The sequence below is a fragment of the Ceratotherium simum genome, chromosome 1 (assembly GCF_057802395.1).
Source record: "Ceratotherium simum simum isolate JZ-2026a chromosome 1, ASM5780239v1, whole genome shotgun sequence".
Lineage (NCBI taxonomy): Eukaryota > Metazoa > Chordata > Mammalia > Perissodactyla > Rhinocerotidae > Ceratotherium > Ceratotherium simum.
In genome coordinates this window covers 12,994,089-13,016,423 of record NC_141900.1, presented here as the reverse complement: position 1 = coordinate 13,016,423, position 22,335 = coordinate 12,994,089, and the positions used below count along the sequence as shown (strand labels likewise).

At 43.1% G+C, this 22,335-nt stretch overlaps 1 protein-coding gene across 1 annotated transcript; it reads right to left on the bottom strand.

Annotated features, from left to right (window-relative positions):
* Window positions 1–1,228: 1,228 nt before the first annotated feature.
* INHBA (inhibin subunit beta A) lies at window positions 1,229–19,167 on the bottom strand. Its single transcript, XM_004441465.3, has 3 exons — window positions 19,077–19,167; window positions 16,044–16,547; window positions 1,229–6,659 (listed from the first exon to the last, which is right to left on the bottom strand). The coding sequence occupies exons 2-3, from the start codon at window positions 16,429–16,431 to the stop codon at window positions 5,767–5,769; spliced, it is 1,281 nt and encodes a 426-aa protein (XP_004441522.1). The 5' UTR covers window positions 16,432–16,547; window positions 19,077–19,167; the 3' UTR covers window positions 1,229–5,766.
* Between the last annotated feature and the right edge of the window lie 3,168 nt (window positions 19,168–22,335).

The following is a 22,335-nucleotide window of genomic DNA, read 5'->3' as shown; positions in this document are numbered from 1 at the left end:
GGCAGGAAATGAAGGCTAATGCATGTGTGCATGTGTTCATGTGTGCGTACACACACACACACACACAGTCTCCCTGGGACCCATAAAGTAAAATACTTTGGACAAGAGGTTTCCTCTAGCAAAATATAAGAATAGAAAAATAAGACAAATTTATAAATATAAAGCAAAACTGTAACAGTTCCGTTTTCTAAGTTTTTTAAAAAATAGAGCTTTCCTACCTAAACCAGATCAAAAAGGTTTAGCATGAATTTACATGAAGTTGGCATTTTGCTTGGAGATGAGTACAAGTGAAATATCTGATGAATATAAAGTGTCTGTGGTAAAAAGTTAGAAGTGTCTTCAACACTCAACCCCCACCCTCACCCCCTCCTTTTTTCTCAGTACATAAGGAAATTAACACAAAAATGGAAGTATGGAACAGCAAAAAGAAAATTAACTTTAGACTTGAATATAGACCTGGCTTGGAATTCTAGTTCCAATTAATGTTACTTTATGCCTAAGATTCATCTGTGAAGGCAGGGATAACTATATCTATTGTTCAGGGTGCTTAAAACAACGATATGTGAATAGCAATAAGATGGTGCATGGGCGCATGCTTGGTTTATAAGGGCATTTACAAAAGTTAGTTTCTCCATATAACCTCTGGGATGGGCACAGATACTGGAGAAAAACCTATAGAAGAAAAGATTGAACCATGAATTCATTCTTGACTGTACTTCTGTGATTCCAAATTGGTCCTGTTGGTCCCAAGACTTTTCTTTCCTATGCATATAGTTCTCTAGCTCTAGGGGCTCTGTGCAATTCCAGATTTTTAGCCAGAAAAGAAAGGAGGAAGAAAGAAGAGAAGAAAGGATGAAGGAAAGAGGAAGGAAAGGAGAGAAGAAGGTGGGAGGGAGGGAGGGAGAGAAGTTCTCTCTATTTCATGTTACTTGCCACTACAGTTTGAGAAATGGGAAATTAACAAAATGAGTAAAATATAAATATTGCTGGTCCAAGTATCTACAGCCCATTACAAACATCTGCTGCAGCAATATATATTCTTCTTCTATTTGAGCTCTCTCACTACAGCTTTGTTCTCTCTCTCCCATTCAATGTGTTTCTCACACTCTTCCAGATAATTTCGGTGGAAATGAAATGATTACCCAGCAAAGGTTGTAGGAATATGTGTGCAAAGTTGATCTTGGAAAACCAATAAGACATGAAATGAAAATAAAAATAAAAAAATAAATCCCAAACAGGTCTTTTTATTTAACATAAGGCCAAAGAAGCTATCAGGCGTTGCTGAATACTGTCCACTAACTGTACAAAATATTGACTGCATGCCTCGCAAACACCAAAAGATCCGCTGGAATGCCATAGAAATAAATAACTTCTGCTATAAACACATGAAAACATATCAAACTGTTATCTCTTTAAACATATTGTAAATAAAAAAATTACCAGTACTTCTACACAATAAATATTAAGAAACCATTGACATAGTTGAAATGCACTCATATAAATTAACAACTTTAATTACATTAGCCAAACAGACATTGGTTAAAGAACTGCATGTAGTATGCCAAAAAAAAAAAAAAAAAACCCAAAATAAAAACAAACAAACAAACAACATCAACCACAGAACATAAGTTTTAAAACAAAACAGGCTTCAGATTATCTTGGTTTTCATAATTATATTTTTCTTTTAAAGAAAAATATCAACCCATTGTCAATGCACTGTTTTTCAAAGCATTTAAATAGAGGGTAAAACCCATTGGAAATTAATACAGAAAAAATGATTCACTTTATGCATAAAAAATAAATAATAATATAGCTGAGACATGTGGTTTGCTTCTGCTTTTGAAGATGTGAACAGCTTCTAAGCATTCATTTTCTCTGACCCATACAACAGCTTCTCAGTGATAAAGGGTTTAATTTAAACACACACAATGTCCACCCCCAAACCTTCTGCCCACATCTACAAGTTTCATTTATTGTGTAGGTTTTCAGGGTGACTAAATTTGTCTCTACATTGAAAAGGGAAGCTGCCAAAAGGCCCACAGGAAATCATTTTTTCAAGTGAACACGATAATTTGAATCTATGCTTAATACAGCTGAGGCATTTGCGTTCTCTGTTTTTTAGAGTCACCTCGAGGTCCAATCCCTTGGGGGTGAAAAAAATTCACTTGCTCTACCTAAGAGGAGAATGCAGATACTCTCCCTGAAAACAGAGTGTGGAATCAATCTTAAATAAATATGAAACTGGTGTTCTTCAGGGACAAGAAAATCTCAACTCAGTGTGCTGGAATTCACCTTACTTTTTGGGAAAAAAATAGAAAATATCAATCCAATCTACAAAATATTTATCATTCTTAAAAGATATTTGGGACAAATGCTTTTCAGAGCTTTTAAGATTGGTGTGGGTAGATTTTTAATAGCCTAGAGATTAGCCTTAGAGAAAAAGTAGAGAGATGCTAAGATCAGATAGAGCCACCCTTGTTTCAAGGAAAACATACTATGAAGAACCCAATACGGTAGAATTTAAAAGCTTTTTCTTTTGGCCTCATGCTGCTACATGAAATGTGTGGTTGTTCACAAGCCTGCATATCTTCCAAGATTATTAAAGATAGTAGAAATTTATAATTCTATTTCAAGGCCATGTAAATCTAATGAAATAAGGCTAAAGTTTGTGGATGTGATAAACCCAATCATTCAATTTAATTCAAATGAAATCATCCCATTAAAATATTGTCATATAGAATTTCATTCTAATTACTATGGCCACTAATCAAACCCCATTTTACCCCCAATATGTGGAGAACTTAAAGGGCTTAAAAAGATGGCATACACATTTGAAATGAATGGGAGTGACAAACAGGTATTAGCTGTCTATTTAACCTCCCGTTTGGCCATCACTGCTACTACACAGTGAAGCAGGACTTGTCTCCCCACGCTATTTTCATAGGTTCCACTAGTAGTTCCAGTACCAAATAAGAGACAGATCAAAAGGCCCTCAAAATTTTTCACAAAAATTTGTAAAGTTGAACATCACCATCTACTCCTCTCCTTAAAACTTTCCTCGCCACATGTACCTTCCTTGTCTGCGTGATTTCCTGGTCAATAGTTAAGAGTGAGGAAGTAAGTACCAATTTTGCGCATTCTCCCTTTCATACTTAATTAGAATCCACTCTCATGCAGGACATACAACATGTCCTGCATGAGAAAGGGTGGACTTCTAGAACATAGTAAGTATATCTGCCAGGTAATGACATTAAAGCGATTTGCCTAGACACAGCCTAGCGTTACAGTGGACTGATTTAGAGTATTTCTCAAGAAGAGCTAAACCACCTTTCGTAATGTTTGGTTTCTCATTGATATTTTATTTTCTTACAATTAAATTTTTAAAAAATCTACAAATTGACACAGGGCTGAAAGCTTCACTATTTTACAAAATACTAATAAATAATTTTCTCCAATTACTAGACAGTTTTTCAATTTTTGCAAACTTCAAACAAGTCAGTAAAAATAAGGCTCTGTATTTTAAAAAGCACATAAATGAATAACTTAGCTGTTGGAGGCAAGCTAAATACTATGGAATAAATTAGTAAAAATTTAGCTTTAAGCACGTACTTCGATATTTATAAAACAAAGTTTTTTTCTTTTTGCAACTGAATTGATACATACAAGCTTATATATCTAGGGTTTTGGCTGTAAATTAAAATATTATGGATTTTTACTACTGCTGACATCCCTGCCTCCTAACTGGTCTCTTCTTACTCCCACTCTCTTGACACCTTCTCCCAAATTATTTATCTCTAACTAGTGACAACAACATTATTTAGCCCAGCTGTGCAGGTAATATTTCTCTCAAAACCAGGCTTTAATCATTAAAAAAATGCACCCAACTATTGCATTCTGGTCTAAAGATTAAAATTTTTTTCTGAAAAAGCTTCTGATTTAAGATTGATTCCAATAGATAATAAATACAAGTTACAAAAAAATATCAGCCTAGAGCTTTGATGAACATGAGTTTCCTGTTTTCTTTGCAGGAAATAACTTGTAGGATGGGGGTGGGGGACAAGAAAAAGGAGGGAATTGGATCCCTGTACATTGAAAGAGGGTCTTGCTGGATATTCACTGGAATTCCCAGGCTTTTTCTCATCCAAATTTTTGAAATGTGCCCACCTAGTTCAGAGTAAAAGCAAAAACGATAGCCTAGCCTTCTTAAAAATACTGTGTTTTGCACACAAACATTCATTGCTTTAAGAACATTAAAAATGACAGTCTGAAGTGCTTACAATGTGTATGGACATGATGCAATACATGTATATATACACACGGATATGCATATGCACAAGCAATGTATATATACACATACAAACATGTAGCGTTCCATGAATCCGATTGAACTTGATATCCAACAGTGTACAACTACTGTACATCCAGTATGAAATGTCCTGTTTCATGGATGCAAAAGGAGTCAAAAACCAAACTTTTCAGGTCTTTAAAGCCTGAACACAATCCACCCTACTCACCCTTCAATCCCAACCCCTGACTCATTGATGGTGAATGATACCAACCACAGACAGACTGTTTAAAGGCTCACACAAATGTCTTTGGTGTATATGTCTATTTTTTAAGGTACAAAATAATAATAATAATTATAATTATAATAATAAAAATAGCTATTTTGTGTGCTGTAGCAGTTCTTTTATAGCTCACATTAAGTGCAGCTCTTAATCCCCCCACCCCCACCCAAAGAAAATACTTGTTAAATAAGGATTAGACAGGTCAAACACCATTGTAGTGCAAATAGTAAACGATAAAAAAAAAAAAAAAAACATTTACAAAATATAGAAATGTTTGGATCCAACAGATGGACAAACATATTCCTTTCAAGTATCTCTCCTTGAAGAAAATAAAAATTAATCAGGTTACTTCCAATACAAAAAAGTCTCTCTTTTTGTTCTCTCTCAGGTAAACAGTTTCAAACCTATTAGGTTGCATAGTTCTAAGATCATAAGCACCTTAACGAAATGTAACTTGGTATTCTTTTTTCCTTGATCTTTCACTCTTCCCATTCTTGTTCTCAATTTTTCTATGTTGGTTTTTGTTTTGTTTTGTTTTGTTGCGAGAGTGGTGCAGAAAAAGAAAGTGTGACCACCTGCACACTAGTGTTCTTTTACCAGTATGCGTATGTATGTGCTGTGTGGAAATGCCTGTGTGGTGTACCTGTGTGTGTGTCTGTGTGTGCAGTGTGTCTGTGTGTGTGTCTGTGTGTGTCTGTGTGCGTGTCCACGGGTTGATATACACAGAGAGAGGGTCACACAGACATCCCTTACGACCTGGGTAGCTGGCTGGGAAAGAGCCTGTAACCAGCCCTTTCAAACTCATGGCTTTCTAGACGCTATTTGGGTTGTGCTAGCCCACATTACTGCAGACTAGACAAGTTGACTTCGAGGCTCACACTGAAAGGGAACTGAAAAGGAGAGGACAATACTCCCATTTAAGCAACCGATGTCATCACTTTGATGCCGGAAAAAATGAAGGGCACCCCGTTCCCCCTTTCCCTCCCAGTTCCTGTCTCCTTTACGGCTTCATCTCTGAGCCCCAGCTAAGGAATTTTTCCACATCTTCCTTCATCTGTTTCAGGTTTTGTTTCTAGTTTATTTATTTTTTTAATTTATATTTTTTCTGATTGCTTAACTCAGAAATCTTAAAAATTTCTTCATTTTGCCATTGTCTTCTCCGGACAACTCTTGTTCCTGTCCCCCCGGGCTGGGCACTCTATGAGCACCCACACTCCTCCACTATCATGTTCTGAATGTCCTTTTTGATGATGTTTTGCCCATCATCATAGTACAACATGGACATGGGTCTCAGCTTGGTGGGCACACAGCACGACTTGAGGTTGGCGAAGGGGTTATGACCCCGCAAGCGGTACTGGTTGATGACCGTCGAGTGAAAGGAGAGCGATGATCCCGAAGTGCCTGCTATATGGCTTGGGCACTCACCCTCGCAGTAGTTGGCGTGATAGCCAGAGGGAGCGATGATCCAGTCATTCCAGCCAATGTCCTTGAAACTCACAAAGAACTGTTTCTTACAGCAGATGTTGACCTTGCCGTCACACTCCAAGCCCCGCCGCCGCCGGCGATGAGGGTGGTCTTCAGACTGCCGGGCCTGCAGCATGAGGAAAGGTCTGTGGGACTGCTCCTTGTCCTCGTCAACTCCCGACCCTCCTTCTCCTCCATCCTTCTTCTTCCCTTCCCCCTCCTCTTCCTTCTTCTTCTTCTTGCCCAGGAGCACCAGGCTGGCGCCAGTCTCGTGGCACTGATCACAGGCAATCCGAATATCCAGGGAGCTCTTGCCCTGGTCCAGCAACCGCTGGATGCTGCTGGAGACAGGGAAGATGTGCCAGGTGCTCTTGCGAGCGTCCACCACCTTTTCCGATATCAACAGTTCGCTCCTCTCCTCCATTAAGCCCGCTTCCTCGGCCTCTTCCCTTGTGTCCAAGCTGCCCTGTGGGTGCTTCTGCTGCTGAAAGAGATGGATGGTGACTTTGGACCTGGTCCTGTTGGCCTTGGGGACTTTTAGGAAGAGCCAGACTTCCGCACGCTCCACCACCGACAGGTCACTGCCTTCTTTGGAAATCTCAAAGTGCAGCGTCTTCCTGGCTGTGCCTGAAGACAAAACACAGCACAACAGAGAGCAGGAACACTCGTTAGTTCTGGTGTTTGTGGCTACTCACTAATTTCAGGCAAGCATGGGGCCTCTGTTACAGACCATCTCGAGAGAGTCAGCAAATTATGGCCCATGGGCCATAAGAATGGCTTTGACATTTTTAAACGGTTAAAGAAAAACAGTATTTTGTGACACATGAAAATTATATAAAATTTAAACTTCAGTGCCCGTAAAGTTTTATTGGACCACAGCTATGCTCGTTTCTTTATAGGTTGTCTATGGCTGCTTTTGCACTAGAACATGGAGCTGCGTAGCTGCGACAGAGACTGTCCGGCCCACGAAGCTTAAAATATTTACTCTCTGACCCTTTCCAGAGAAAGTTTGTCAGCTCTTGCTCTAGACAGAAGAGGGCCTAGATCTTAGTGTGTCTGGGGGCCTAAGGTTCTGTGTCTGTTGACTAATTGCTTAATCTCCATGTCATCTTCTATCAAGTGAGAATGACATAATGACATTTCACCTATTATCCCACAGGTTTGGAAGGATCAAATGGGATAATATAAATGAAAACACACTGTAAGCTCTAGCAAGCCATGGAAATACTATTATTCCCATGCAAACATGCAAACAACCCTGCTGTGTAAGTCTGTGTGGCATGTACCCACCCAGCTCACTTTCTCCTCCTTTGCCACATCCTGCTTCACTCCCTCATCATTTTTTTCCTGGGTCACTGCAATAGCCTTTTCTTTTATTTGCCTCTCCAGCATGGAGCCAGGCCCCTTGCCAATCATTTCTCCATTAAGCAGGTAAAGGAAGCTTTCCCAAAGGCGGATCTGATCATATCACTCCTTCTTTACAGTCCTGTACTGAGTTCCTACTGCCCTCAGTATAAAACAGAAGCTGCCCAGGACTCTAGGCTCTGCCTGAATTGCTCCTGCCTTCAACTCCAGCTCTCTCCCTGTGCCCTGTTCTCTGTGGTCCAGCCACACGATGTTTGTTGGAGGTGGTGAGCATCCCATGCACTCTCTCACCCCCAGGCAGTGACACATGCTGTTCTTTCTGCCTAGAACACTCCTGCTCCCACACACCACCCTCTGTGGCTGCCCTCAATAAGGTTTCAGTTTTCAGATGGGCCAACACCATTTCCTCCAGGAGCCTTCCCTCACATCTTCACTCCTACCCTCCCGCCAGTCTAGTTCAGGATGTCCCAGGTCTGAGGTCCTATCTATCTCGTTCACTGTCATAGCCCAGTGTTTAGCAGAAAGTAGGCAATTATTCGATTCCTTATGAACAAATGGAGGCATCCTTAGCATTGAGTTATATTAGATTAAGAGATCTACCTGCCACTTCTACGTCCCCCATTTTTGCCTCCTTCTCTTCTGAATGCAGATTAATGAGCCTTAATTATAACAACTGCTTCTAATAGAGAGAAAATCCCTATAGTGGCAGGGCAGTTGGATTCAGCGACCACTCAGTTCTTGCCTAACTCTAAAATTAGAAAGTCATCTACTTCCTTCTCTTTTTTCCTTTCCTTCTCTCCATAAGCACCTGTACGTTTATTCATGCAACAACATTTACTGTAAGGAGCAGCTGGCCACCCTAGAATTCTCTGACTGAGCAAGTATTTTCCCTCATTTCCACTTTTACCACTTGGTAGTATATGAAACATGCCCTCTTTTCATACCCACCTCCTGCATGTACCTGCTTACAACTGCCCAGCATCCATGTATCCCTTGTACAAATCTGAGAACAATCTTAAAGAAGTTCATCTTAGAACTCGCAACTCCCTAGGAGGGTCTCCCTGCCTGGATTTCTATAGCTAACGGAAATCCAGCCATACTTATCACTCTCAGCCCTGAGATGTTTACAGTACTATAAATTTTAGGCACAGTTTCAAGTTCTCTGCAGCAGAAGGCAGGATTTTCTGTGCCTTGCGCCCTGGAGATTCTGTTCTTAATTTAACACACTCTGCACACTGTGATTATGATAGTGGTAAATTCACTGAGGCCAGGGCCAAGAAGGGCTACATATGTATCCGGAAGGTTCTCTGGCATCTTTGTATCAACTTGCTAGGACGCTGGTGGAGATGGTGGTGGTGGTGGTGGTGAGGGGAGTTCCTTTGACTCCAACCTGGAGTCTGGCAGGAGTTGAAATGAATAATAAAGCTGGGTTTATGATGTGCTCACCAGAGCCGGCAGCAGTTAGAGGAGGAAACTGTCTTTTTTAAGAAAGCATGATGACTTTTTTTCAAAACATGAATCCAGTATTCCATTTTGCTAAAAATTGGTGGGTTTTCTGTTGTTGTTTGTTTTTTAAGAAAGCAAAAGAGAAGACTCCAGGAAGGAGAGCTTAATCACTTAAATCTGAAAAGACACTTGCCAGATTTTAAGTGGTAGGGTCCTTCCAAGACCAGAGGAAAGGCTGTGGGAAGCCGCGGGAGCCTCTGCGAAGAGGCCTGGAGGAGTGTGCAGGCTCCCTCCCGCGCGGCACATGCGCCCTGCCCCTTGGAGAATGTTAACAAGCTACCTGCTGCTCGCCCTTCTGCTTGACGCAGGCCAGTTTCTGAAACCCTAAACTGCACAGGGTGTCACTGTAAAGACAGAGAGATAGTAGCTGCTAAATTAGAGAAGCCAGGGGGCACAAGGTTGTGTTTTGTTTTTCTAGGAAAGCATGTGAAACTGGAGAATCTGACTAGTCTCCAGGATGGGAAAGCTCTCTGGGTTTCAGGTAACTCATTCCCACAGGCTCTGCCCTGCTTTTACGCAGGCTTAACGGGAGGGGCCGAGGGTGAAGGTAGATGGTCTTTGGGTAAAGAGAGGGTCCAGATGGCAGTGTGGACATGCACACATTGGATTTTCCATGAATAAAGTCCAGAGAAGTCTACAGATGGGGGGTAGAGCTAACTGGCCAACTTGAAGGAGTGACAGCACATGCAAATTGTTTTTGTAGGTCTAGCGGGGCCGAGGCCACTTGCTTCCCATAACAGCCTGCAGGACAGCCCCTCCTTTCACAAGAGCAGATTTCTAACACACGATGGAGCCCCACCTCTTCTTCTTAGGCAGCTGTACTTGGAAGCAAATGATTTAGGGTTCCTGAGAGAGGATTGTACAAAGAGAGCACTCATTAGAGGGGGCTCAATCTGTCAGGTGCTGTTATGTTAGGATCAGAGAGTCATCATAAAATGACTTTCATCCTGGTCCTGGCTGATAATTAACTGTATGGCATCGCCTGCATATTGTAAAGGGGCACGGCGCTGATTTATACATCGGTTTAATTATCTGAGCTGAAAGACTCTGTTCCCTGTATTCGCATCCATTGCCTGTGTGCGGTCTCTCTCCCCCATATTTCTGACATTTGGATTTTCCCCCTACTAATTGACATGCCTGTCGCCTCCTTCTCCTGGTGTCCATTTCTGGAACTGCTATTTGTATATTGCATGATATTTTACCAGGGAAAAATAAAATAAAACTGAGATCCAATTTCATGAAAATGCTGTTGCCATAATGCTCAGGAGAACAGGGGAAAGAGAGAGATGCAAGTCTTCCTAATGTCTACCTTGCATGCAGGTACATTTTAAAAGTTCTATTGTATTCTGACTTATTAAGCAGTGCATATTTTTTCTTTTACCTTTAGCTTTCATTGCAGAAGGGGTGGGGAAAATGACACAGCTAGAAGCTGAGATGGAATTAATATTTCACAGGGCTCTAGGTTTCAGAAAGATATTACAACCCTCCGATTTCTTAGGTATGAACAATATAACTATTCACTTGATTCTATTCCCTTTTTCTGTGTTTTACCTGAGAGAGATCGCTATGCTGCTATGAGAGATCGCTATGCTTTCAGGATGCTCCCATCTTCAAATCTCTATGCATAACAATTCAACACATGGAAGGAGGTTGCCTAAGGCTGAGGTGTTTAGGATCAATTACTAATCAGTTTCAGATTTGGTAAAATATCTCCTGCTACAAAATCCTGAAATGGAAGCCTTCCCATAATGCTTTGTGAGCAGGTACGGCGTTAGTTTATACCGTTGCGCACGGGGTTCCTACACTAGTACCTATCCAGATAGAGCTGGTGGTTTTGCTAACCTTTCATTACTTACTGTCTGATAATATTCATTTCATCCTCTGCGCTATTTTTTCCCTCCCGAGGCTTGTGAGCAAGGCTTGCATCATAGCCTGCTCTGCCTGAGTAATTCACTAAGAAAGTCCCACGCAAACCCATGTGGGTGATAACATTTCATCACTTAAACCTCTATGAGCTCGGTGGACACATAGCCAAGGGAGAGAAAAAGAATGCATAAAAATGGGTAGGGGGGATAAATATTGCACCTTACAGGGAACACCTTTGCAATGCCGGGCGAGAGGCATTGGACAGAGGAAATACTGTGGAAGCTGGAAGTAAAAACACCTGAAAGCACACTTTCTTTGCTTTCAGAATTTTTCAAATGTTTTGAATAACTCAATCACGAAGGCAGGCGTGCCAAGGGTTAAGCAGCCAAGCCCCTTGTAGTTCCCTTCCTCCACACCAGGATGCAAAATGCTGCCTATCCGCACGCAAGTCCAGCATCTCAGATTTGTGGGCGTAGGAACATTTCCAATGAACCAAGCAATACACACACGCAGTGTTTCGTTTTTGTTTTGTTTTGTTTTGTTTTCTCACCAGCGTCCTGATTAAAGTATGCTGCCCTTCTACATATGGATAATAGCTATGTCTCTAACGTGAATGTGGAAAGCCTTGTTGTTTACAGAGGATTTAAACTCACCATGGGGGGAAAGCCTCGCTGTAAAATGCGGCTGTTACTTTAATTTTCCATTCTTCGCCAAGGTTTCACTGTGCCTAGATGCGGTATAGTCACCGGGAGGAGCATGCACAGCTACCGTTTACAGCATGTGTGTTCTCTGAAGCACTAACTTTGCATCTGGACTGTTTCCAAGGGTTTCTGCAGAAGGCAGCAAGTGAGGTCTTAAAGGTTATGCCTTCTTTAACCTCCAGTAGAGGGTCTTGCCTGTAGTAGAACTACGTTTGGTCATAAATCATCTTGATTGATTTTTTTAGCCTTAATATCTTTCTTAAGATCTACTATTGAATTGTAAATGCTCGGCCTCATTTGTGCATCTTCCATTTAAATGGTGATGAAAAAGAAGGTTAAATATTTAGTGAGAAAGGGTTTTAGGTTCCTAAAAGAAGTAGAAAAAATTCTTAAGGTTCAACCCACAGAATTTCAGAGACTTCTTCCAATGTTCCTGAGAACTTTTACACTTTTGATTTTGGATCTAGCAACCAATCGAGTATAAAGAATTCTGAACTATTGCTAAGAGATCATGCTCGAGTCTATTGTAGCAGAAGAGGGGCCAAGACAAACATGTGTTTTCACAAAAAGTTCCTGGGAAGGTATTACTCCCACTTCTCCAAATATTAAAACTGAATTTCTACCCTGACACCTCCCCCACCCCCACTCCAATACACCTACTTCACAGGCCCAAACCACTGCATCTCTTTCCACATCTTCTCTGCACCATGTCTCTCTACACTCTCAGTTTGGAAACAAATGCATCCTCCAAAGCTGGACACATGTTCCTACAAGGCGTTAAATAAATAGCCTTTTCCCTCCCTGTTTGAAGTCACTCGTCATTTCTCGCTGGTGAAAAGCGCTGATAAGACAGGCAAACTAGGCACAAGAATCAGGGCAGACGGAAGACGTGTTTGTAATAGCCCAGGCGGCCGTGTTAGGGAGAGATGTGTGAGCACATCAGTATTGCTGATGATTCATGGTCACATTTCTCCACGCTCTGCTTTGTTTGCTTCTGAAATTTATCATTCCTCTGTCTTCCATAGAGCTCCAGAATATTCACATGCCTCACTAGAATTCCCATTTCCTTCCCTTCTGTCTCATTTAATATATCACAGGTAGTCACGTTCCTCCCATCCCATAAAATCCTAACTTTTTCTGGAGGATGAGAGGAAGCAGGAGGTAACTCATAATCACCAAGATTAGGGCGCTACAGACTGGGGCTTCCAGTAGGTGAAATTGCGTTTGCCTAGATTAACTGGTAAGGAGCAAAAGTCTTTGGAATGCGCCCTCTTGTGGCCAGTCATTTCCCATTATTCAGAGAAGAAAGCGTGTAACCCCTAAAGGCACCCTTTCAGTGAGGCGTAATTCGCAGGAAAGTTCAGAAGCTCGGCATGGAAGGGTGGGAGTCAACTCCATTCCGAGATGGCTTTCTTGGGGTGACGGAAAATAGTCATCCAAGCAAGCCTGCTTAGACCCCTGTTTGGGCAGTGTAAAATTCTAACTCAAATCTTCTGTAACTAGAATCCTCCAAGAGAGATTTATTTGTTACTTTTAACAACACCTAGGCTATGTGAGCATTTTCTATTTCTTGGAGTTTCATTTGTCTTTCTTTCCTTATCCTTTCTTCGACAAGTGCTATCAGTTGCTAATTACCATAATCAGCCTATAAATTTGGCAGCATATGGAGACTCAATGATACATTGTTATTGTACACTGACCAGCTATTATCATATATCAAAATAACATAACATAATATGTAGTAGTCAAGAAGGCCACTGATTTTAGCTTCATTGACAATTACAGTGATAGTTGGCTGGACTCTACTCATCCCTTCCTCTTTTCCTTTAAGGTCTTAAGGTAAACAGAGACGATTCTGTGCCAGCCATGCAAACCTTGGTGAGCAATCTTGGATGACACACATAAAAAGAAAATCATTTTCATTTGTTGGGATAAATTTCAGAAAGCCTGAGAATAATTCCTGGCTGCTTGGTCAATTACAGCTCATTTAGGTTTTACAAGATGGAGCACTTTCCACCTGAGCACAATGGGACAAGCTCAGGTCAAAAACTTCTAGGCACTTGAGCTTTTGTGGTTTCTCAACTGCTGGGCCATGTCTTGGCTTTATTTAACCATCAAGGAGAATTGAGGCAAAAATGAAACATGAATCCTCCAAATTGAGGAATCTTGTGGTTGAAAGGTTCATCTATGGGTATGCATCTGTGGCATGCATGCGGGTGACACTGAGTGATTGGAGTCTATGCTGTACATGACAGTTTATAAAGAAAAGAGAAATGAACGCCCTTTGCTATTCTCCAGAAATTTTGACATTTGATGTAGTTTATATATTATTAAGGTTGAATTATTCCAAAAGCAACAAGACGCTCATATATTCACTACAATCATTCAGATGATGAATCTCTTTCCAGGGTTAGCAAAATATTCACAGGCTACTCTATTTGGAGAGTAGATTGTCCACATAGCAATCATTACATCTGTGAAATCATAGTAAATCAACTTGAAGGTAATGTGTAAAATTTCTCAGATGAGAAAAATAAGCAAGTGTAATAAACCTTTTCTAAGAATCCAGCAGCTCACCCAAAGTCAAGTTGTAAACTCAACCAGGAGGAGATTTCCATTACAAACCTTAAACTTTAGTCAGCGTGTGAGTTAAATGAATCGCCTTTTTAAAAAAATAGCTCAATTTCTTTCAAACTAAATACCTAATGGAAAAGTAAAAAAATGACAAGATTTCATATAACTGAGAAAAAGATTGGCACTGAGATGAAGGCCATAAGTAAGAAAGAATGTAAAAGGTCAAATTCTTTCACTGCAAAATCTCTCAATGCCAAGAGAATGATTTGCTATAGGAGTCAGATAAGGCAGAAAGAGGGGCAGATTGCTAGCATCAGGTGTATGTTAAAAGCGGTCAAAGGCTTGAGTACACTTAGTTATATGATGCGGGTAAAGCCAAAGGAGTATGAGCTGCAATTAAGGCCATCATGTGTGGCAACTGGTGTATAAAAACCTATACAGGGTCCCTTGCGGCAGGGCAGGACACGGAGGGAGCAGTCCTCTGGACCACTAGAATCCATTCCCCAAACAGACCCCAACGTCATTAAGCACTTTCTTTCCTACCTTGCCACCAGGAAAGGTCGAGAAAAATTGGGTGGCAACTTGAAAACTCCAACCTGACTTTTTTCCTCAATAAGCTTCAAGAGATAAAGTCATAATTACCATGTTCTTTGGGGCTGCATCAAGAAAGCGTTCTAGAGAAAGAAAGTAAGACCTTCTTTAAAAGAAAGAAGCTGCTGGTGAGAGAGCTAAACTGCCCTGCCGGGCAGCTTGCAGGACACCAGGACTTCTCCTACAGGGAAAAACCAGGAAGCCAGTGGGCTATCTACTCCCCAAAAAGGATGCCCAGGTCTCGCATGGTTTTCTTGAAAATAGAACATCTGAGTCAACAGGTTTTCAGGATTGGAAATTCTGAGTGTTGCCTTAATTGTTTATACTGCTGCGGCAAACTTTTAAACAGAAATGCTGGGAGTCCCTGCACATACTTTACCGGCCATATGCTCTACCAAACAAAACAATGGCATTCCTTTCAAATGGATTTGGCAAGGGCTACAATTCTTTAGCCTGGCATTACCATGAAAGTAACAGGGTATTAACACATCTGTGTGCCTGGGCGTGCAAGGGCTTGCAGGCATGCAAAAGGATCTGTGTCACTTAACTGGCTCCAGGTCTACAGCCTGCATTTTTGACAGGTATTTCCTACTCAGCAACAGGTTAGTGTGGTCCTGAGCCAACGATTGATTAGAATCTATTTATTAAAGTTCTTCCTCTTAAGGATTGAGTGAGAGTTCAGTGTAGTATCTGAGAGCACTTTGTCAAGGTTGCATTCCTTGGCAGAGAGCTCTTAGTAACTTTATAGAGAACAAAACTCTTTTTTTTTTTGGTTCCAAGAGCAAAAGTCAGAGTTTCAAAAGTGACTGCTGCTTCAATGTCAACTGTCCCCCAAAGTCGCTCTTTACTGCCTAGAATGTGATGCCTGTGCTCTTACAGATGGAGTTTCTAAAGGTAAAAATGACTGTCACTAATAAATATGCCCTTCTTCGCTGATGTGGCCCCTGACTGGACTTTTAAAAGGAAGGTTTGTTTTAAGAATGACTTCATCTGTGCCATTCCATCCCGATCCCGCACTCTGCCCCCCCTCCCCCCCAGTAAAAACTTTGGATGGGGTCCGGAAGCCTCCTGGGCTCCTCCAGCACCCGAAAATGCCCCGGCTTCCATCCGGCTGCTCAGATCTGGTTTCATAGGCAGGGCGAGGGAGCCTCTCACAGACCAGCTTCCAGCTTCAGATTGGCCCCGGAGCTTCCTCCGGAGTGACCGGCTGAGTTCAGCAAGTGTAAGCTAGCCATCTCCAGCCCAGGCTCAATCGAGAATTCCATTTCTGTGAAGCTCTCTCCCCTCCCCTCCATCACCTAATAACTAATGACCTTCCCAGGCAGTTTAGAGCTGGAGGGAAAAGAAGTTCCTCCTAGGACTGTCAAAGAAACATATCCCCACCACCACCCTCAATGCCAGCACCTACCTGATTCCGCGAACGTGATGATCTCCGAGGTCTGCTCCATAAGTTCATTCATTTCTGCCCTCCTTCCGATGTCATCCTCTATCTCCACATACCCGTTCTCCCCCACTTTGCCCACATGGAGCTTTCGGATAGCGTTCAGAAGCGCCGCCTTGGGCACAGGCTGGGTGACATCGGGTCTCTTCTTCAAGTGCAGCATGTTTAAAATGTGCTTCTTGACGGCCTCCACCATCTCCGGCTGAGAGTTGGGTACATCCTTTGGGAGGGTGGCCAGTGCACAGGACGGGCAGTCAGAGGCTGCACTCTGCCCCTCGGATCCTGGGGTGGGGGAACTCCTCACTATAATCCAGCAACTCGCCAACAAAAATCCTCTCAGCCAAAGCAAGGGCATCCTGGCAGCAAAAGTTGTTGTGATTGCCTTTTTAAAAGGCCCTGCTTTTCCTCCCCCCTCTCGCACAGGTTTTTTTTTTTTTTTTTTTTTTTTCCTTCTCCTCTTCAGCAAATTCTCTGGAACAAGAACAAAAAGTTTTCTGTGAAGTTTTGTTTGCAGGTTCCCTCTCTGAATGCAGTCAGTGCTGTAGGTTTGTGGCTGTCAGGGAGGAGAGTTCTGACTGTCTCCGAGTAAGAGAGAAGGAGGGAGGGAGGGAGGGAGAGAAGGAGGGAGGGAGGGAGAGACAGGGTGGGGGGGGAGACAGACAGAGACAGAGAGAGGATGGAAGGGAGGGAGAGACAGGGAGAGAGGAGAGAGGGGGAGAGAAGAGTGAGGGCGAGAAGGGGAGAGGGAGAGAGAGGGAGGGAGGGAGAGAGGGAAAGGGAGAGAGGGAGGGAGGGAGGGGGGGAGAGGGGGAGAGGGAGAGGGAGAGAGAGAGAGAGAGAGAACGAGAGAACGATTGGCCCTAAGTGAGTGAGTGAATGGGAGAGGGAGGGAGTTCGTCTGTGAGTAAAGGCTGTGATTAGGAAGGGGAGGGACAGCCCGTTTTCTGACAGGCTGCCTTCCTTCTGTTCCTTGCTCCCTCACAACACACACCTCTCTTCAAATACCAGCATTCTCGGGAGTTCTACTTTCCCTTCTGAAAGAAATTCTCCTAATTTTGTTCTACTTCTTTTTTTTTTTTTTCTTTCTCTGCCCAGTCCCCTTGCTTCACCTTCTTCCTCTTTTGGAGGAGAAAGAAAATGCCAAACAAATGCACTGGCTCCATCAGCAGGGATGACTGGATTGAAACAGCCCACCCCCACCACCCCTCCACCCTACCTAGCCACAGCCCCAGGGGACCAAAAGCCCACCGGCCTGTCCTGTCCGGTGGGGCTCGGGGTGCCGAGAGGTCAGTGGACAGGTAGTGGAGTCGGGAAGAGGGCTGAGGGGCCAACGTGCTAGGGGGCCGGCCAGTCAATTGTTCGGGCCTGAGGGAATCCTGGAGATCTTCGTTTCCCCATTCATTCCTATTGAAATGTTCAGGGTCCTCACCACCGGCTGGCGATCTGAGGGGAGTGCAATAGAACTTTTGTTTGGGGTCATATAATACACTCTATTTTCCCCAGCTGCAAAATGCAGCCGGGCACTGGAAGATCCACAGGCAGGCAGCATTTTACGTGTCCGTGTCCTGTGAAGCTCTTTCCCCTCTCCTTAGCCGCCACCCCCTTCTGCTTTGCACACAGGCACTCACAAATTACAGCCTACCACCACCGGCCCTGACTTCACAGATCAAATGCAAAATTCATTTGCCCTTTCCCACATTATTTTACACAAACACTGCACTCCTGTGACTTGAATAACTAGTCCTATGGGAAAAGAATCTCTAAAATATATTGGCAAATTATTTTCTCTGTCATGTGGTAGTTTTTTCAGCCTGCCCCCTACCCCATCCCAGATCAGTGTGTTCATGGACTGGCCCCTTTAATGGCTTCTTTTTCCCTCAAAGGAACAGCACAGATGAAATCATCACGGATTTCACTGTTCACAGAAAAAGAAAAATGTGAATTTTTAAACAATGCTTCTCTGAGTTTTTTTTTTATTCTCCTCCCCCCCAGTCCCCTTTTTCATTTTCTTATTGCTTTTATCTTGCAGAAGTATCTTTAAGAGGTCCATCTGTTAAAGCTTTCCCTCCCTCTCGGTTTCTTTCCCACATATAAGCCCTCTCAGTTTCTGTAGATACAGTCAGCTTATATCTGACACCTAGTGTGTTCAGAGCATTATAGTCAAGCAATGCAGTTTGGTGGAAAAAGTTAATAAATATCATTAGTACAAGGACAAGATCCGAGGGCAAGGGGAGGAGGGTGAGAAAATTGTGACACTAAGTTAAAATTACAGTTTGCACAGGTAACAATGCTATTCTGAATTGGATACACTGTCCCCCTTTCCCAAAACAACTACTTGCAAGACTTTCTCTGTTACAAGCCATCTATCAGCTTTGGGGTTTCACCTCCAGGAACATCAATTACTCTGCTCTTATTGTTAAGACTTTGCTAACATTCCCCTAAAAAGTCTAATTTTTTTAGTGGGTGATGGTGAAAGAGAATGGGGAAGGGAGAGTTTGCATTATAATTGTTTAATAAAACATCTTTGAAATATAATACTTAGCACAATGTACTTATTTGGCGTCACATATACAGTACCCAAAGCATTTCGTAGTCCAATTAAGTTTTACAAGAGAGCCTGAAATAGAATTAAAAGTTTAATGACTCCAAACAACTCAAGAGTCCTAATAGTAGCATTTAGATAAGTGCAATTTATCAATCTTTGGATTCTCTCTGTATGTGAGTATGTGTGTTTTCCCTGAATTTACTGTTTGTGAATGTAACTCTTAAAAAATAGCTTTCTCTTTGGCATATGTATTTGCATTTAAGTGCTGAATGAGTTGTATAAACACATAATCTATTTGCATGCTCTACTATTAAAAGCTATATTAACCTGCCTGAATAATATAAAAAGATATAAATCCCAATGTGCATGGAAGTGCCAATAAGCTGTAAAATTCCTTCTAACCCTTCTGATTCTGAATGTGTAAATAGCTCATAAGTAAGAGTTAAAAAGATTACCTCTCCGGTCCTCTCTTTCTCCAGCAGACTCTTGTATTATGTGGTTAGGAGCTGTCTGAGTTCCTCTTCATGGTATTGGCACTGGGAAGTTTTATACTGTACTACTTATTTGTACACTCACACATTGGTACCACTCAAACAGAGGAGGGCTGGGGCTTTGTTTGGGATTGGTCAGAATCAGCATGACATCAGCAGATGACTGGTTTTTCCAGTGTGAGCCATATTTCATAATTCATTATCTAATGGAAAGCCTTTCTTGGCTGCTGTGACACTGGGTGATCACTGAGCCAGTTAAACCTCTGACTGACTGGATTACCTTTTAGAAAAACACCGGAATGGAACAGCTACGTCTCACTGAGTGTCCAACTTCCAACTTTTCTTGTACTACTCGCACACACACTTCTCATTATATTCAGGTTCAGCTTTATGTCTTCACATAAAACATCTGTTACTTCATGAAGTTGCCTCTATTTAAAAAGTATTTTATTGTTTCTTACAGGCAGGAAAATTCACAGTGCTCTTTATAGGGATTCTAATTTTACTTTTTAAAATAAGATATTTCATTGAGAAAAAAAGGAACATATGCATACCGATATGATAATGGTTTCCCCTTCCCTGACTTACACTATTATTTTACGCTTGAAATTGAATGCCTGCTTCATAAATCATTTATCACCAAGAACTTTGGAAACAGTCATTCTCTGCAAGTGAACTTTATCTTTCCCAGGTCTTTAGAATCCCAATCTAACAAAAAAGAAAAAAAAAAAAACAACTCATACAACATTCTTCTTTATCAGAACTTCAAGTCCTATGATTTTAAAATTGTTACAAACATAACACGAGATTAATGAAAAGAAAAACATTCCTTGAAATACGGGTCAAGTTGGTTATGGTTTTTTTTTTTGAGGGGGGTGGGGGAGTATTAGCAAGTCTGGGAAATAACACAGGAGGAAGGAATCTTCAGACAAGACTGATGGAGAAGGAATATAGCTGGGTACTCATGACAAGTTGAATAAAATGTGCAAAATTGGGAGCTAATGAAAGCCATCTGACCAGATATGTTGTTTTGTATGCAGGATTTAACATGCATAAAATAAACTTTTCACTGTGCCCACAAGCAAAATACAGAGGCTCTGGCCTCCTGACGTGCAGTTGAAGCAGGTTCCTTTAGGACACCATAAGTCTTCTGCGTAACAGAGTCTGCCTTGGCTGAACACAGAGAAAGTGTGGATGCTGAGCTGCACATTGGGGGCTGGGGGGTGAGTATTCTACGATCTGCATACGCAGAAATGAAGTAGAAAATAAAATCATTAGGTTGTAGAGGAACAGAGGGAATCTGAGAAGGAAAGACAGAAACAGGGTCAGTGTTGGTTAACGCCAAAGCTGTCCAGCACTTGAGAACTGGATGGACTCAACCTCTTTAGAAGAAAGGAACGTCCCACCTCTGTGAGGAGCACTGCTGGAGAGCAATGGCCTGCAGGGCAGCTAAACCTGCCCCCTCCCCCACGCATGAACCCTGGGGTCCTGGAAGTACCACCACCGCCATGAGTGTGGGGGTAGACCACCAACCCAGATCAGACCCCAGGTCCACTGCCTACTAACCATGTCACGTAGGGCCTCAGTGTTCTCGTCTACGAAGTAGGATCCACAATACTCAATTGCAGGGAAGCCTGTGCTCAGGAAAGAAGAGGTGATATTATTTCTGAGATGCATGGTGGCTCTTTCTAAACATTTGTGTCACAGGAATCTGCAGCACTCTGACTAGAGGAGCCACCCTATAAGTGTGACTCAGATCGCGTTGGCCATCGGATGCCACGGAAGTGCCCACCTGCCAGGTCGGCCCACCAGCTGTGATGTCATTCTCTACCTGAATCCCCAGCCTTGGAGCTGAGCCACACTGGAAATGCCTCCTCACTCAGTGGAAATGAAGGTGGGGGTGGTAGAGGAAGCAGGCAGGTTAAAATAACTTCTGTCGAATATTCTGGACTGGGACTGATCTTTTAACCCCCTCCGAACTCCAGGGCCCAGGGGTAAACGGGTCAGCCCAGCTCCTGACAAGCATCTCCTCTTCCTTCCTGGGTTTGGTTTCTCTTTCACTTCCAGCCCCCTCCCCCCGCAGCTTCCCCACGCCCGGGCCCTGCGGTCCCGCTGCTCGGCCTGCTACTGTACCTTGAGCAACACCTGCTGGCAGCTCCCGGGGATCACGCCGGAACGCGGCTGCTGCTCGAGCCCGGCTCTCGGGTCTGGAGTCAGGGCCAAGCCACTCGGAGCGGCCGCCTCTATTTTTACCCCGAGCACCAGCAAGGGCAACTTCTTTTAAAAGCAGCTCTTGATTTTTCCCCCCTTTTGGCAGCTAAAGAATTCAGAGAGGGGAAAAAAAAAAATCACTGTTCAGTGAGTGCAGCTGGGAATCTCTGAACCTAGCCCTCGTGCCAGGGCTGCAAGCACAGCCAATGTCAGGGACCAGGACGGGGACCTGCGGGCCGGCTCCAGGGCGGACAGAGGCGCGCTAGAAGCGCTGACGCCCCACGAGCTGTCCCCTTTCCGACTGCGGAGTTGGGTCCTACCAGCGACTGCGCTGGCACAGTGGCCCGCTGCCGCCGCGTTTTTCACCTAGTGCAGGCGGCCTGATTTACTGGCTACTTCACAAAGCGCCCAGCCGCTCGCTGGAGCATTTGCATGGCTCTGTTCTCGCCTCGAGGAGCAGCCCCTGGAGAACCCGGTGGAGCAGCTTGTTGCGAGAGGGAGCCGGGAGGGAAACTGTGGTACCTTATTTTACTGTAATTGCAAAAGGCACGATGTGCCAGAGATTTATATTTAGAAGTTGTATGTTTCTACTTTTATGTAAATGGAGCAATTAGGGCCTGTCTTGCTGCTGCTAACTCCAGCGCTGGTGCCTTGCTAGGGAGCTGGTGTTTTCAATCACAATTAGTGAGCTGGTCAGAAAACAAAGTTCGTTTAAGGATAAGAGCTCAGTGGTGCAAACAGGGGAGAGACCAGCGTCCCTGTGCCTCCCTGTGGCCCGAGGTGACACACACCTTAGGGCACGGCTAACCTATAGTGGTGTTTACCCCTGGCGGCAGCTGTCTCTGTACAAAGTTGGCATAGATCAAGAGGCAAGAATGTTCATTTTTCTTCTGAGGCAAACCGTATGTCCTTCGGCTTCTATCCGTGCTATTAATTGGTCTCTTTGCTCAGTACTCCTGGAACAAGGAAACAGGCCTAGAAAAGGGGGCTGTTTTTCATGGCTCTCTTATTG

Coding starts and splice junctions, on each gene's coding strand:
- INHBA (XM_004441465.3), bottom strand. CDS start 16,431: ATGCCCTTGCTTTGGCTGAGAGGATTTTTGTTGGCGAGTTGCTGGATT. Junction 6,660..16,043: donor CATCACGTTCGCGGAATCAG/GTAGGTGCTGGC, acceptor TTTTGTCTTCAG/GCACAGCCAGGAAGACGCTG.